The 18,034-nt window shown below is 43.6% G+C and overlaps 1 protein-coding gene across 4 annotated transcripts in view; it reads left to right on the top strand.

Annotated features, from left to right (window-relative positions):
• The window catches only part of LOC126259229 (nucleobindin-2), an 88,318-nt gene that overhangs the window by 13,377 nt on the left and 56,907 nt on the right, over positions 1-18,034 (top strand). For all 4 annotated transcript variants that reach the window (XM_049955845.1, XM_049955844.1, XM_049955843.1 and 1 more), the window contains exons 4-5: positions 1,723-1,947; positions 2,662-2,835. In XM_049955845.1, the coding sequence (XP_049811802.1) occupies positions 1,723-1,947; positions 2,662-2,835 (399 nt within the window). The remainder of the gene's footprint in view (positions 1-1,722; positions 1,948-2,661; positions 2,836-18,034) is intronic.

Raw genomic sequence — 18,034 nt, 5'->3', positions numbered from 1 at the left:
GATTCGAGTGAATATCAACTGTGAACAATTTTGTCTGAGTAACTGTTAGCAGAAACTAAAATTTGCTTTACAAATCCCATTCACATTGTGCAACGTTATCTGTTTACCAATTTGGCATCAGTCAAAGCTAGGTGCTTGCTGTGTTGCATGTGCACTGTCTGCTGTAGCTGCAGTAGGGATGTAGATTCCTCCAGTCGCCTGGTGAGCTACAAATTTGGCAATTTTAACAATTTTTTAAAAGTATTTGCGGGGCGTCTTAGCAGCTAAAATTTTGACATTGTGTTTCTTTTGATGTATTCTTCATATACAACAAATTTCAAGGCAGGTTGTGACATGTGGAATTGGACCATTCCCTTGTAAGCTTTCATTGGAGGTAATTATCAGTGTGTGAATAAAAAACAAAACAGATAAAAATTTGGTCACGTTCCTGAGTGTCATTGTACAATATTGTGTACAAATTTATGAAAAAAGGCATTTACAGTGGTGTATTTCCAAGCATCAATCTGTTCAATGGTGCAGTGCGTTTGGGCCAGGCCTCTGTAGATCACAGGGCAGGAAAGGCATCATGGTAACAGTAAGCGTTTCATACAATGATATATACAGGGTGTCCCAGCTATCTTGTCCACCCAAAATATCTCTGGAACAATAACAGCTATTGGAAAACGACTTTCACCGGTATCAATGTAGGGCTGGGGCCCATGAATGTACATATTTGGAAACATTCTAAAACGAAAGCATATGTGTTTTTTAACACAAACTTATGTTTTTTTAAATGGACCTCTTATGTTTTTTTAAATGGACCTCCTATATTTTTTCTTCAGCAATCCATAGCATGACAAAGCACATACACAATGGCGTTGATTGCATCGCAATATTCCTATTACATCCCGAGATATTGAGACGCGAAGTTGACGCTTGAAACACCCGACATGCGCTGCTAGCGCACGTCTTGAGGCTCAGGCGTGAACTCCATGCTGCCGTAATCGCGCAGCAGACCATATTATTTGTTTCGAACCTCTTTATAAGTATGGCAGTGTGATTACGCATTGAATCACATCGTGATTACGGGCAGCATGGGGTTCACGCCTGAGCCTCAGGATGTGCGCTAGCATCGCATGTCGGGTGTTTCAAGCGTCAACTTCGCGTCTTAATATCTCGGGATGTAATGGGAATATTGCGATGCAATCAACACCATTGTGTATGTGCTTTGTCATGCTATGGATTGCTGAAGAAAAAATATAGGAGGTCCATTGAAAAAAAAAAGTTTGTGTTAAAAACACATATGCTTTCGTTTTAGAATGTTTCCAAATATGTACATTCATGGGCCCCAGCCCTACATTGATACCGGTGAAAGTCGTTTTCCAATAGCTGTTATTGTTCCAGCGATATTTTTGTTGGACAAGATAGCGGGGACACCCTGTATAGTGTATGGGATAGAGGCAGCAGTGACAAAACAGGGCACTGGCTGACACCAAACAGGCAACCGCCCTAGTTCTGTTGTTTGCTCTAACTGCTATCAGAGAACAGTTATTCCACATTGTATTTATGAGAGTGACTTGCAAACTCTTATCACAAGTGTTTCTTCTGGTAACTGAGATGTTCTTTGCTGTGAAAGACTATTTGATTGAAGTTTCAGTGCTAGCCTGCATTTTTGAAGCTTTTATTCCTATATATAATTACATATATATTACAGTATTCTGCAGTCACACTTTTATTTTGTAGACAGGCAAAATAGCTCAAGAACTGGAATACGTGAATCATCAAGTGCGCACAAAACTAGATGAACTGAAGCGTCAAGAACTGGAACGACTCAGACATTTGGCAATCAAAGAATATGAACTTCGTAATGGGATTGACACAGAACACCTCAAGATACCACCAGAACATCTTGATCATTCAAATCCTCATACTTTTGAGATTGAAGATCTGCGTAAATTAATTGCAAAGGTTAGTATGGACATTATGAAGATACCAGCATTCTATTGCTAAGAAATATAAATCATAGATCAAAATTTTCAAGAAATGTTGCAGGATAAGTGGCAATGAATGAAACAAAACACAAGATTCATAGTTGGAGACCCAGACATCACTTAGATTAATAATTGACTTAGATGAAAGAGCTGAGAATAAGTCGAGGAAAAGTGACAAGAGGGATGGGTCAATTGCTAGGGAGCATCAGTGTTAGAAACATTTTATATGTAACTCAACTCCACACAAAGGAGGCATTCATCATTCATTTACAGACAGGCACAATGAAAAAGACTACTAAAAGTTGTCCCAGTATAGAAAAAAAACACACACACACACACACACACACACACACACACACACACACACACACACACAGAGCACCACTTGCACACACGGGCCACTTTTTCTGGCCACTGGACCTGAGGGTCTACTGCTACTATCACCACCACCACCACCACGACTACTACTACTACTACTACTACTACTACTACTTCTACACACCCCACACCCTCTCCTGTCATGGCCATCAACAACACCAATAACATATTATACAGTAGAAATGAAATTGATAAAAGTTATTATAGTCAGACTCATAAGTGCTGGTAGTGAATCATGCTATTACAGACTGGTCTGGTGTTAGTCCCGTGCTATTGAGAGAAAGTAAATAATTCTGACATCTCTTTCCCGCAGACAACAGCTGATCTAGCTGAAGCTGATAAAAAGAGAAGGCAGGAGTTCAAAGAATATGAGATGCAGAAGGAATTTGAGAAACAAGAGAAATTAAAAAATTTAGATGAGGAACATAAGCAGCAGCTTCAAAAGGAAATAGAAGAGAAGGAAAAGAAACAGAAAGCTCATGAACCAGTAAGTGTAACTTGTTAGTAAAATTAGTAGTACTGAATTGTATCACTATATACTTAAGTTGTTTTTAAGTACTCTGCCATAAATTATATTGAGATAACCCAAATAGAGGCAGTAACCTTAGATTCCCCAGTCCATGTAAAGACCCAGAGGACCTTGATACTGTGGATCATAGGGCCCTTGAGAATGTTTTGGAGCCCCTATAGTTGATTCGGTGTGGAAGCCCTGCCAAGCGGCTCACAACTCTTTTTTTGAGTACACGTGTGGCAAGCATGGGGCCCTAAGCTATTGAAATACTTTTTCCTTTCCTGTGCAGCAATTTCACACTGTGATTTTATCTTTTGTCGGACTTATTCTCTATTACAGCTTCCCTGCTGACAGCCTAGCTCACTCATGGGACATAGATTATGGCTTCTGCCATTTCATCACTCTGTTTTGCACAGTGTATTGTGATTATCGTATGTTGGTCCCAACAACTGGGTTTGATCTCCACCCTTGCCAGTTTTCCTCCAGGAATTTAGTATGTGAGGAGAAGGGCACCTGATACCAAGCATGGTAGCCAGTCCATGTGGTGAGTCATCAGGTACTCATACAGTGTTAGCCCCCTAACCACATAGGGACTGCACTTTCAGTGCCAGAGATGTCACCTCTCTGTGCATATCAAGGAGTAGGTGCTTGAGGAGGCAATACCTTGGCAGAATTCTGGAATTGTGAAAGGACTAAATTTATAGCAGTCTCTTTAAACAGACCACAGTTAAATTCAGTTCACTGCAACCCCAGGAATGCTCTCTTTGCCATGCACTGGGAGGAATGTAAAACCAAACAACTTGCAGACACTTATTCCCCTCAGTTCCTGGTTCGCACCTAGATGGAGAGTCCTTTCTCTCTACTAAGTCAATATTCTTTGTGAAGAATATTAAAAACAAAATGTGCAAACTTTCTTCCCCTGTTAAATTATGAAGTGGCTCCACCTTAATTCAGATGGCAAATCCTACCCTGTCGTGATCATTACTCCCTTGTAAACAATTTGGTGGTGCATCTGTTACCATAACACCTAATAAGAACTTGTTTCACCTAATAAGAACTTAAACATGGTGAAGGGTTTGATTTTTCACTTGGACATGATACAGCAGATGGATGAAGAACTGTGTAAACACTTGGGGAATCAAGAGATCCACTTTGTACAACGTGTACATCAAAGCCCGCTAGACAATAAGATCGACAGTGGCTCATTCATCTTTTGCTTTTGAGGAGGATTCAACTGCAGAGAAGGTGAAAATTATAGTTCCCTGTTGCTCTGTGAAGCCATATTCCTCGCCCCCAATGTGTTGCTTTAAATGTCAACATTTCAACATACAGGATGACAATTACTGAACTATACGAAAAAAAGTAAATTAGTTACAAACTGTGGCATGCACACGCTTCATTCAACATGTAAACATTGCTACAGTTATCTGGATTTAGGTCATGACATGTTCAAGATGCCTGCCATCATTCGCGATGATGGGGCACAGACAAATAGTGAAATTCTTTATGATCTGCTGAAGTGTGGAGCAGCGATCCTGTTGATGACCTCCTGAATGGATGTTTTCAGCTCAGCAATGGGTTTGGGCTTACTGCTCTACACCCTGTCTTTAATATAGCCCCACAAAAGGGAATCTACATGTATTCATGGTGGCCACTTAAGGCCCATGCCAGTGGCCTCTGGGTACCCCAGAGCCAGAATGCGGTCCCCAAAGAGCTCCTCCAGGACATACTCTTCTGCTTCAATGAGGTAAAGTTTCGTCTTGTATGAACCACATCTTGTTAAAATCATGGTAGCTTTGGATAATGGGGATGAAATCCTCTTCCAAGATATTCATGTATCATTTGGTACATGAAGGTAGTGTCACTGTGCCCTCAAGGAATATTGCACCAATTATTTTGTGGCTGGACAATTGCGTACCACACCATCACCTGTTGAGGGTGAAGAGACTTCTCAATCATGAAATGCGGGTTCTCTGTCCCAGAAATCACCAGTTTTGATTGACAAACCTATCCAAATGAAATAGGGCTTTGTCGCTAAACCAAAACATACAGTGATTACTAATTCCCATCATGCTCCGTGGCCAAAAGTGCAGTTTGAATGTTCTAATGCAAACCATTCATAAGTTATGACGATTTTAGTTCATGTAGCTCAGTAATTGTCACCCTGTATGTCTTCCATGCATACATATAACCCAATTTGTGTAGACTGTTGCTAGCCATTTTGTGAAAATTCACTGCATGTGCTACTACCTGTCTGTGTCAGTTGTGGGAATGACCACCCTCCTGTATCCCTCCCCCTATGCGGCGCTTTAAATGCTGGAAGTTCGGCCATATGACTTCCAGCGTCACATGCTGAGATTGCGGACACCCATCACATCCCAATATTCCATGTGCCCCACCTCCCGTCTGTGTCAACTGCAGAGAGCACCATTCGCCTTGCTCGCCAGACTCCAGGATTCTCCAGAAAGAAAGGAAAATCGTGGAGTACAAGACCCTGGACAGACTGACCTACACTGAGGCTAAGAGAAAATTTGAAGGCCTGTATCCTGGGTGTATGACATTGTCTTACGCCGCTGCTACAACAGTTCTGGCACCATCAGCTCCGCCAACCCAGATCACCTCTCAGAGCCAGAAGACTACACCTGCCCCCTTGATCAAGGGGGGGCATTTCCCGCCCTGTTGCTCCTGCACCAGCTACTTCGGGAGCAACAACTCCCCCTCCGAGCAACCATCGGGGACGTCCGTCCCCACTTCTAAGCCGGAGAAGTGTAAGTCTTCTTCGGCTTCTCTCGCTAGGAAGGGGTCCCTTGGGTCGCTCCATTCCCAGGTTTCTGCTAGTGGGAAAGATGACACCCGCCAGTTGCTGAAGAGCCCAAAAGCAGCTGGTTGTAGGACTTCACACTCATCCTTAGTCCTGGAGACTGACCCAGTGAAGTCCTTCCAGCCAGGGAGGAAACCCAAGGAGCAGCGAGAGAAATCCAAAAAGAAACCCCTAAGACCAAGAAAATTGCAGTGGCACCCACACCACCGCTACCTACAAGCTCTGCGGCTGAGGATGGGGTGGAGATTTTGGCATCCGCAGAGGACCTAGACCTCGCCAGACCCTCATTCACAATGGATATAGACTGCTCAGGCAATAAATCGGTGGCTGCTGGTGACTCTTGAGGCCTAAACTGCCTCATTGAGTGTTCCATGCCTTCCCAGTCTCACGATGTCATCCTCCAGTGGAATTGCGGCGTTGTTTTCCACCGCCTGGCTGAGCTATGGCAATTGTTAAGCTTTACACCTGCCATCTGCATTGCCCTCCAGGAAACCTGGTTCCCAGCAATGCAGACCCCTGCCCTCTGCGGCTATAAGGGATATTACAGGAACCGTAGCGACTATAATTGAGTGTCAGGTGGAGTTTGCGTTTAGGGCATAAACTCGAACTGTAGTGAACATGTGCTCCTTCAAACTCCTCTTGAAGCTGGGGCTGTCAGAATAAAGGATGACGTAGGAAATAACTGTCTGCAATGTATATCTTCCTTCAGATGGTGCAGTACCCCTGAATGTATTAGCTGTACTGATTGATCAACTTCCTAAACCTTTCCTACTTCTGGGAGATTTTAACGCCCATAACCCCTTGTGGGGTGGTATCATGCTTACTGGCTGAGGCAGAGATGTCGAAACTTTTACTGTCGCAATTCGACCTCTGCCTCTTAAATACTAGGGCCGCCACACATTTCAGTGTGGCACATCGTAGTTACTCGGCCATTCATTTATCAATTTGCAGCCCAGGACTTCTCCCATCTATCCACTGAAGAGCACATGACAACCTGTGTACTAGTGACCACTTCCTCATCTTCCTGCCACTGCCCCAGTGTCAGGCACACGGACGCCTGCCTAGATGGGCTTTGAACAAGGCGGACTGGGGAACTTTCACCTCTGCTGTCACCGCTGAATCACCCCCACATGGCAACATAGATCTGATGGTTGAGCAAGTGACTAGCACAATTGTTTCTTCCGCAGCAAATGCGATTCCTCTCTCTTTAGGGTGCCCAAGGTGTAAGGCAGCCCTTGGTGGTCGCCGGAAGTCGCTGAAGCAATTAAGGAGCATAGGCGAGCTCTACAGCAGCATAAGCGGCACCCTTCCAGGGTGTATGCGACCCGGGAGAGCCGGGAAAAACCCGGGAATTTTTTCATCAGGGAGAAAACCGGGAAAAACCCCCTATATTTTTAGAATTCCGAGAATTTTTCATTGTTTTAGTTTTCAGTTAAATTTTTGTAATTTTGACTGGTAAGAACCGATGCTCTAACAAAGGATATTACTGTATCCCACTACTGCAGAATAATACTTCAACAATAAAACATAAATGAGAGAAAAAAAACGAAAATAACTTAAATTGCAAAGGAAATGCGCCATATATATGATGACACACAGTGCTCATGCAAGTGTCTGCCAACAGCAAAATGTGTCAATGTGTTTTATATTAGATTCGTTTTAGCAGTTACGAGTGGGCTCATGCGCATTCACAGTTGAGTTGCGTTTGAGTAGTAGATTCTCCCGCTTCTGGCTACAGAAATGTGGCTGTTGGCTGTGCAAGCAGTCGCAGCAAGCAATTAGATGCTATCGGGAAAAGGGGGCGCCAAATTCATATTCTTGAGGAAAAAAACTTGTTTCACAAAGCGCCTAGCATCCAGCGTAATTTTGTCTGTCAATTATTCATATAATTTTGAAACGCTTCCCTGTTGGTTTCTGAACACATTTTAAGTTTATTTCTGAATGAATCATAAGTTGACTTTTGAATGCATGCATAGTGTACGTGATGTTTCTGTCAGGAGAATCCTCATCACATCTAGAAATAAAGGGGACGGGGCTATACGAGCTGAGGGAGTAAAGCCGAACGGATGAATGCCAATCGCTGTCTGATTATGTGGTTGATTGGGTTTGCGAATGATCAGAATTGTTATAATTACTAGCTGAAATCCATAGATTCAGACTACCAGAATGGAAATAAACGACTGACAGGAATAGCAGGTGAGAAAGATTACGTATTATCTGCTCGGTGTATCCAAGAAAATGAAATTTTGACAGAAAGGTTTTGGCCAGATCGCTACACTTGTAAGGACCAGTAGTACAGTCGCCGGCTAGCAGCCGCGTAAGTTCTATTCTGGAAGTAACGTGGAAAACGTGTTGTTCGAACACGTAATAACACCTAACCGGAAAATAATTGCAGGATAACTAAATCTGTGATTCTGGCAGGGTTAGTGAAGTTAAATGGCGAACAAATTTTGACAATGGTAGCAATAGCTACAGAATTGGTGATGACAAGATTGTTAGAACGAGGAAGGGGAAGAAATGGGGACATCACACAAATTATGGAAGAATAACACAATTCCAAATTTATATAAAAATTTCATAATACTAATTTTCGATCCCATGCTTGAGAAGCTGATGCGTATGAATGAAATGTGAAACTGTTTCCGAGCATAAAGCTTTCTGTTTGTTGTAGGCCTAATAGGCATTCGTTATTGGTGCTTCATGGATTATATTCTGTCATGTAATCAAAATGGCCATTTGTGCTGAAACAGTCTTGTTTATTTGGTGTGTTACAAAATTACTACCATATTAGAAAGGCCTATTTTGTTTTATTAGTAGACAGTGACAAAATAGATGAAATCAGATCGAGAAATCACATCAGTCTTGGGTATTATTTGTATTAACAGCTTTTTCAGTATTAGATAACGACATTTCGATTTTTCATGTAGCAAAACGCTTGACAAACTTTGATGAGGTAATATATTCGTTCGCAGAAAGGAAAGCATGCCATGTAAAGCTGTAGCAACATTAGAGAGAAAAAAATACTAGGAGCTAAGGTTTGAAGAAGTGTGTAATTTCTTGCTTATCTCTTGTCAGTATCAATTTTATATATCGTATATATTAATTTTATGCCACACAAAACAGCAAGTTATTAACTAATAGGCAATAAAAAGTTCAATTTTCTGAAGAATTCTTGTTCTCTCTATTACAAATAATCCCATCCGCTATTAAATGCGAGATTTTGTTAAAGAGGTGCAGGCTGTCAAACCGGCCGACTGGGAGAAGGAGAGGCACCACAGGACATTTCAGTTTCCACTCTCCTGAATATAGTTTGTACATGCGGTAGAAAAATGCTTTATGAAGAGGTATGGCACTGCACTTTGGCATACTTAAGACCAAATAATATGTCTTACATTTCCTCGAATACATACGTTTTATGTTTCGAACTTTTCAGAAAGGTGTACGCTACAAGATGAACATATTTTGAAAATTCGATTTTTTTTTGTATTGACCCGGTTCGCAAATGTCGTAGATCCGGGGCTGATGCGCAGAGCAGTCTGAACTATACTGGGTAGTCTCCACATGACCCGTGTTTACATTTAGTGATTTTGCTGTTTCCCCTACGTTTACTCTCACGTCAAATGAAGACAAAACGGATGTCTGTGGCCGGGAGCTATCAAGAGAATTAAAACACGTTCACATAATTATGGAAGGCTAAAATATGTCATTAGTTTCAGATTTTATTTTATTTCCACTTTTCTGATAGTCAAGCATTAATCGCCTTGCGGAACAATGAAGTTATTTTTGTCTGTTTGCTAAAGAAATTTGACTTTTGTTAAGTTTTTTCACAGAGGCAGTCAATGTATTTGAAACGAAATGTTTAATCCCACAGTACTGGCTAGTTTCAACTGTTCGCTGCATTTCAAGTGCACATTTTCATTTTCTAGCACTTACGACATTACGCCATACTAAAGAACCAAACATGATATAATACAGTACTGGTGCTCCAAGAAATTTTACATCCCCAAAACCACACTGAAAAGCTTAATATCAGCTTGAGGTCAACTTCGTTGAGAATCTGGACATACGAATGTGCACTTTAAGTATGCACTTTAAATGTGCACATTTTAATATGGTTCACGAAATTCCGATACTTTTGCAATATTCTCTGATGTCTTGTTTCTTTTATGACATAATGTATGATCTTTCAATGTTTTATACATGCGTACATACGGGCTTTGTATGTCATGATAGCTACCCAAGCGCGTGTCGCCGGTTATCTGCACTCTCTAGCAACTGCTGAAACGAACCTATTTCTAACAGGTCACGGGAAAATATTGTGAATAGTGGTTTGAAAAGCGTTAATTTCAAAGTAAATATCCTTTTACGTAAGTTGAACTAAATGCAAGAGTGTACCATGAATTTATTAAATCACAGAGTGTTTGACTCTCATTTAAAAATCAACTCTTTGATGGCGAGCCATTTTGACGAATTTCGAACCCTAAAGATCAAACATATATGTCATTATTAAAAATTTTACTGGCGCATTTGTGTGATTTCTTAAAGTGTAACAAGCGCAAAAAAGATTAACAGTATATGCGAAAGCTTAGCTTCTCTTGCAGCTTGAGAACAATATTATATGTGAAAGCTTATCTTTTCTTTTAGCAACACTATGTATATTAATTTAAAATATTAACTTTCCCTGTTTGTGTGTTCATGTTACTTAACAATGATGTTGCTGTTGGCTGGCTACATCATGTGTCCTATGCTCTGAAGATCTGCTGTTATTGGCTGGCGAGATCACGTGACATGAGCTACGAATGGCTTACAAAAGCGCATCGAAGTTTCGTTTTCTAAAGTTCCGGGAAATTGTACGCCCGTGTATAAAACCATAACCATTCAAAGGATTGATAAGGGAAAATATACTGTCACACGGGAGAAAGTGTATTTTTAACCGGGAAATCTGGGAAAAATCCGGGAATTTTTTTTTCCTTGTCCACGTATACACCCGGCCTTCCCCGGAGCATCTCATAGTCTTTAAACGACTCTGTGCCCGTGATCGCTACCTTATCAAACAATGGAAGGAGTGTTGGGAGAGATATGTCTCCACCATTGGGTGCCACACGGCACCTTCCCAAGTCTGGGCAAACGTCTTTTCGGGTACCAGGCCCCAACAGCTGTCCCTGGTGTTACCATAAATGGCGAGTTATGTACCGACACAAACGCAATTGCCGAGCACTTTGCTGAGCACTTTGTTCGAGCCTCTGCATCGGAGAACTACCCCCAGCGTTTCGCACACTCAAACGGCGGCTGGAAGGGAGCATCCTCTCATTCACTACACGCTTCTCAGTGACCTTGCACATTGTCCAAACACGGTTCCTGGCCCTGATTGGATCCACAGCCAGATGATAAAACATCTCTCATCTGACTACAAGCGACATCTTCTCATTATCTTCAACTGGATCTGGTGTGATGGCATCTTTCCATCCCAGTGGCAGGAGAGCACCATCATTCCGGGGCTCAAACCCAGTAAAAACCTGCTTGATGTGGATAGCTATCGGCCCATCAGCCTCACCAACGTTCTTTCTAAGCTGCTGGAACGTATGGTATGTCGGTGGTTGGGTCGGGTCCGGGAGTCACGTGCCTTGCTGGCTCAATGTCAGGGCATCTTCTGCCAGGGTTGCTCTACCACTGATAATCTTGTGACCATCGCATCAAGTCTGCCATCCGAACAGCCTTTTCCAGACAGTAACACCTGATTGCCGTCTTTTTTTATTTATGTAAAGCATACGACACGACTTAACATCATCATATCCTTGCCACATTGTATGAGTTGGGTCTCCAGAGACCACTCCTGATTTTTATCCAAAACTTCCTGTTGCTCCGTTCTTTCCGTGTCCAAGTGAGTGGCTCCCATAGTTCCATCCATATCCAGGGCTCTGTCTTGAGTGTGTCTCTATTTTTAGTGGCCATTAATGGTCTAGCAGCAGCTCTCCGTCTCACCTTCTCTATATGCAGACGACTTCTGCATTTCGTACTGCTGCTCCAGTACTGTTGTTGCTGAAGCTGCAAAGTTGTATGTCGTGTACTTCTGTCAGTGTCGTACCATTCATCCGGAACCCACACTTTACCTTAATGACGATCCACTCACTGTAGTGGAGACGTATAAAAACCTAGGACTGGGTTTTGACACTCAATTGACTTGGCTCCCTCATCTTCATCAGTTTAAGCAGAAGTGCTGGCTGGCAGCACCTCAATGCCCTCTGTTGCCTGAGCAACACCAATTGGGGTGCAGATCGCTGCAGCTCTACAGAGCCCTTGTCCAATCCCGAATTGACTATGGGAGAGTGGTTTATGGTTTGGCAGCGCCTTCAGCATTGCATTTACTCAACTCTGTGCATCACTGCAGGGTTCGACTAGTGACAGGAGGTTTTAAGACGAGTCCGGTGACCAGCGTACTGGTGGAAGCTGGTGTCCCTCCTTTGCAGATCAGACATGCGCAACTGCTCACCAGTTACGCAGCACACATTCATAGTTCCCCTGCGCATCCAAATAAGTCTCCTTTTTCCGCCCATGGCAGTCCACCTCTCGCATCGGCAACCAAGATCGGGGCTAACGATTGCGGATCCCATGCGGTCCCTTCTCTCCGAACTGGAGTCCTTCCCTTTACCACCTCTGCTTGTGGTCCGTTCACATACGCCTCCATGGTGTACACCTCAGCCGCAGCTTCATCTGAACCTTAGGACTCCGTTAAACCCGCCGCTCTCCTCTGTCACTTCCTTTAGATTCTTGACGTGTTCCGGGACTCTGAAGTGGTTTACACTGATGGCTCAATGGCTGATGGTCATGTAGGCTTCGCATATGTTCGTGGAGAACATATTGAGCAGCACTCCTTGCCAGTTGGCAGCAGTGTTTTCACTGCAGAGCTGGCGGCCATATCTCGTGCTCTTGAACATATCCACTCATGCCCAGGTGAGTCATTTCTCCTTTGCACTGACTCATTGAGTAGCCTACAAGCTATCGACCAGTGCTACCCTCGCCACCCTCTGGTAGCATCCATTCGGGAGTCCATCTATTCCCTGGAACAGTCCTGCCGCTATGTAGTGTTTGTGTGGACCCCAGGACATGGCAGAATCCCCGGCAACAAACTGGCCGACAGGTTGGCCAAACAGGCGACGCGGAAACCGCTTATGGAGATAGGGATCTCCGAAGCAGACCTGCGTTCAGTCTTGCACTGCGGGGTTTTCTGGCTTTGGGAGATGGAATGGTATAACAGCACGCATAACAAACTGCATGTCATTAAGGAGACTATGAATGTGTGGAAGTCTTCCATGCGGGCCTCTCGCAGGGAATCAGTTGTCCTCTGTCGGCTCCACATTGGCCATATGTGGCTAACGCATGGTTACATACTCCGTCATGAGGACCCACCTCAGTGGCACTGTGGCTCCCAAATGACAGTGTCCACCTCTTGCTGGACTGCCCACTTTTAGCCGCTCTGCGGCAGACTTTTAACTTTCCCAGCACCCTGCCTTCGGCATTGGGCGACAAGGCCTCCGCAGCAGCTTTAGTTTTACATTTTATCTGTGAGAGTGGGTTTTATGCTTCAATATAGGTTTTAGTGCATGCCCTTTGTCCCTCTCTGTCTTCCAACCTAGTGCTTTTAGGGTGGAGGTTTTAATGTGCCGCAGAGTGGCTGGCTTTCCCTTCTTATTCTCGTGGTTGGCCAGCCACTGTAATCTGCTTTCATGTTTTACTCTCTTCTGTTTCTAGTGTCTGTTTTCTTGTCCTCTTTTGTTCCTTTTAGTGTTTGTTGCCTTCCCTTCGTTCTGGTGGCTTTTGCTTTCTTTCCGTTTTGTGTTGTATGTTTCATCCGTTTTATTCTGACTTGTGGCATTGTTTTATTAGGAACAAGGGACCGATGGCCTCGTAGTTTGGTCCCTTCTCCCGCCTTTAAACCAACCAACCAGGACTACCTCTCAGGAACCTTCTCTCTGGAAACCAACAGACCAGCGACCTGACACCAACCAGTGGCTGAAGGAACCACTGTGGATCCCAGGGCTCCCTGAACCTCTTCTACTTTTACACCCACAGGGGATAAGCCCTCAAAAGATTTTCAACTGTCAAACACAATGAAATAGACAAAGAAATCATTTCAGGAAAGAGCTACTCCAGTGGCCCCGGAGGTGCCACATCCCTCCACGTTGTACTCTGAACCAATGTTCCGTGGTGGTGTTCCACCCCTGCCGGCGACAGACAGTGATTCTGTGGCATAGCTTTTCCTTCTGGCCGCTTTATGCTTAACCAGGACACTGTCAACATGATGATCCTATGGAACTACAATAGGTATTACTATCTACATCTACATCCACATGACTATTCTGCAATTCACATTTAAGTGCTTGGCAGAGGGTTCGTCGAACCACAATCATACTATCTCTCTACCATTCCACTCCCGAACAGCGTGTGGGAAAAACAGACACCTAAACCTTTCTGTTCGAGCTCTGATTTCTCTTATTTTATTTTGATGATCATTCCTACCTATGTAGGTTGGGCTCAACAAAATATTTTCGCATTTGGAAGAGAAAGTTGGTGACTGAAATTTCGTAAATAGATCTCGCCGCGACGAAAAACGTCTTTGCTGTAATGACTTCCATCCCAATTCGCATATCATATCTGCCACACTCTCTCCCCTACTACGTGATAATACAAAACGAACTGCCCTTTTTTGCACCCTTTCGATGTCCTCCGTCAATCCCACCTGGTAAGGATCCCACACCGCGCAGCAATATTCTAACAGAGGACGAACGAGTGTAGTGTAAGCTGTCTCTTTAGTGGACTTGTATCTTCTAAGTGTCCTGCCAATGAAACGCAACCGTTGGCTCGCCTTCCCCACAATATTATCTATGTGGTCTTTCCAACTGAAGTTGTTCGTAATTTTAACACCCAGGTACTTAGTTGAATTGACAGCCTTGAGAATTGTACTATTTATCGAGTAATCGAATTCCAACGGATTTCTTTTGGAACTCATGTGGATCACCTCACACTTTTCGTTATTTAGCGTCAACTGCCACCTGCCACACCATACAGCAATCTTTTCTAAATCGCTTTTCAACTGATACTGGTATTCGGATGACCTTACTAGACGGTAAATTACAGCATCATCTGCGAACAACCTAAGAGAACTGCTCAGATTGTCACCCAGGTCATTTAAATAGATCAGGAACAGCAGAGGTCCCACGACGCTTCCCTGGGGAACACCTGATATCACTTCAGTTTTACTCGATGATTTGCTGTCTATTACTACGAACTGCGACCTTCCTGACAGGAAATCACGAATCCAGTCGCGCAACTGAGACGATATCCCATAGGCCCGCAACTTGATTAGAAGTCGCTTGTGAGGAACGGTGTCAAAAGCTTTCCGGAAATCTAGAAATACGGAATCAACTTGAGATCCCCTGTTGATAGCGGCCATTACTTCGTGCTAATAAAGAGCTAGCTGCGTTGCAAAAGAACGATGTTTTCTGAAACCATGCTGATTACGTATCAATAGATCGTTCCCTTCGAGGTGATTCATAATGTTTGAATACAGTATATGCTCCAAAACCCTACTGCAAACCGACGTCAATGATATAGGTCTGTAGTTCGATGGATTACTCCTACTACCCTTCTTAAACACTGGTGCGACCTGCTCAATTTTCCAATCTGTAGGTACAGATCTATCGTGAGCGAGCGGTTGTATATGAGTGCTAAGTAGGGAGCTATTGTATCAGCGTAATCTGAAAGGAACCTAATCGGTATACAATCTGAACCTGAAGACTTGCCCGTATCAAGCGATTTGAGTTGCTTCGCAACCCCTAAGGTATCTACTTCTAAGAAACTCATGCTAGCAGCTGTTCGTGTTTCAAATTCTGGAATATTACATTCATCTTCCCTGGTGAAGGAATTTCGGAAAACTGCGTTCAATAACTCCCCTTTAGTGGCACAGTCGTCGGTAACAGTACCATCGGCACTGCGCAGCGAAGATATTGACTGCGTCTTGCCGCTTGTGTACTTTACATACGACCAGAATTTCTTCGGATTTTCTATCAAATTTCGAGACAATGTTTCGTTGTGGAACCTATTAAAGGCATCTCGCATTGAAGTCCGTGCCAAATTTCGTGTGTCTGTAAATTTTAGCCAATCTTCAGATTTCCCGTTCTTCTGAACTTCGCATGCTTTCTCCGTTGCCTCTGCAACAGAGTTTGGACCTGTTTTGTGTACCATGGGGGATCAGTTCCATCTCTTACCAATTTATGAGGTATGAATCTCTTAATTGCTGTTGCTACTATATCTTTGAATTTGAGCCACATCTCGTCTACATTTGCATAGTCAGTTCGGAAGGAATGGAGATTGTCTCTTAGGAAGGCTTCTAGTGACACTTTATCTGCTTTTTTAAATAAAATTATTTTGCGTTTGTTTCTGGTGGATTTGGAAGAAACGGTATTGAGCCTAGCTACAACGACCTTGTGATCACTAATCCCTGTATCAGTCACTATGCTCTCTATCAGCTCTGGATTGTTTGTGGCTAAGAGGTCAAGTGTGTTTTCGCAAACATTTACAATTCGCGTGGGTTCGTGGACTAACTGCTCAAAATAATTTTCGGAGAAAGCATTTAGGACAATCTCGGAATATGATTTTTGCCTACCACCGGTTTTGAACAAGTATTTTTGCCAACATATTGAGGGAAGGTTGAAGTCCCCACCAACTATAACTATGACAACAACTAATTTACTCCTCTTCTGTGATCTATGCTACTCTCCAAGAAACATGTCACTGATGACCATTCTCCAGCTCTTTGATGTTACCGTACATTGTATCAGAACCATACTGGTCCAAGAGAGCATATGGAAGGTCTGTACATTGGTTTGTACAGATATCTTCAGTTTGTGAATTCCTCTCCATACCACATTGAAAACAATAGCAATGCAAGTGGAAATGTCCCCAATGATAACTGTTCGTAATATTTCTTAATGCCCAGGCGGGGCACTTACGTACCTTCAGATGACACCTTAATATCCAACAATATCCAGCCCCCCCCCCCCCCCCGTCCCCCACAAACCCTTTGTCCCCTACTCAATGCTTTCAGTGCACACCACATCCTGTGGGAAAGTGCCATGTCATCTACTGGAGGCCTTCTGATTGATCACCTTTTTTGCGTACCTTGGTCTGTTTCTTGTCAGTGACAATACTCCTACCCACTTCAGTGCCTTTCTTGGCAACTTTTCGTTATCAACTTTACGATCTCTTTCCCATCTCAAAGCTTCGCTATAATGACTGCTACACAATGATCTTAGTGACAGTGACCACTTTCTGGTTCCTGTCACTTGTTTGTCATCGCCTGACCACTTATCATGTTGGACTCTTCTAAGACCTAACTAGCAGTTGTAATACCTCTGCTGTCACCTTCGTCCCCTCTCTGTCAGAGTACTTTGGCAAGGTTGTGGTAGATGTCCCTGACACAGTCACCCACTCTGCTGTAACTGCTATTCCTCTGCCTTCAGGCCCTCTCCACTGCTGGTTGATTGCATGGTGGACCAAAGACTTTGCAACAGCTATTCATGTTCATTGAAGGACTCTCTAAATTTCATGCAACATCCTTCACATATCACTCTGTCACTTTTATGCAGCTCTGTGCCAAGGATCGCTGCCTGATTGAACACAGTAAGAAGGAATGTTGGGAACACTATATCTCCCTGTTGAGAACATACGCCTCTTCATCTCAGATGTGAGCCAAGCTCTGCAGTGTACTGGGCTGCCAAAGATAAACAACTGGTCTCTTCCTTTGTGGCAGTATTTCTACTGATGCATCAGTTCCTGCTGAGCACCATGTAACCCACTCTGGGATAGCATCAGCATCCTTTTCGTACCTGGCTGTCTTTTAAGTACAGAAAAGAGGAGATGAAGAAATCTCTCCATCTGTTACCCTCCTTCCCCCCTCCCCATCAAATGAATTATGTAATGAACCTTCCACTGACAGAGAACTTTTTCAGGCACTTGAATCATGACAGGATAAGGCTCCAGGTGATTTTTTGATTCCTAATGTTCTAAACCCCCCCCTCCCCCCCCCCCTCCCCCCATGAACCATGGACCTTGCCGTTGGTGGGGAGGCTTGCGTGCCTCAGCGATACAGATGGTCGTACCGCAGGTGCAACCACAACGGAGGGGTATCTGTTGAGAGGCCAGACAAACATGTGGTTCCTGAAGAGGGGCAGCAGCCTTTTCAGTAGTTGCAGGGGCAACAGTCTGGATGATTGACTGATCTGGCCTTGTAACATTAACCAAAACAGCCTTGCTGTGCTGGTACTGCAAACGGCTGAAAGCAAGGGGAAACTACAG

The sequence above is a fragment of the Schistocerca nitens genome, chromosome 5, assembly GCF_023898315.1.
Source record: "Schistocerca nitens isolate TAMUIC-IGC-003100 chromosome 5, iqSchNite1.1, whole genome shotgun sequence".
Lineage (NCBI taxonomy): Eukaryota > Metazoa > Arthropoda > Insecta > Orthoptera > Acrididae > Schistocerca > Schistocerca nitens.
This window is presented reverse-complemented; position numbering and strand designations above follow the sequence as displayed.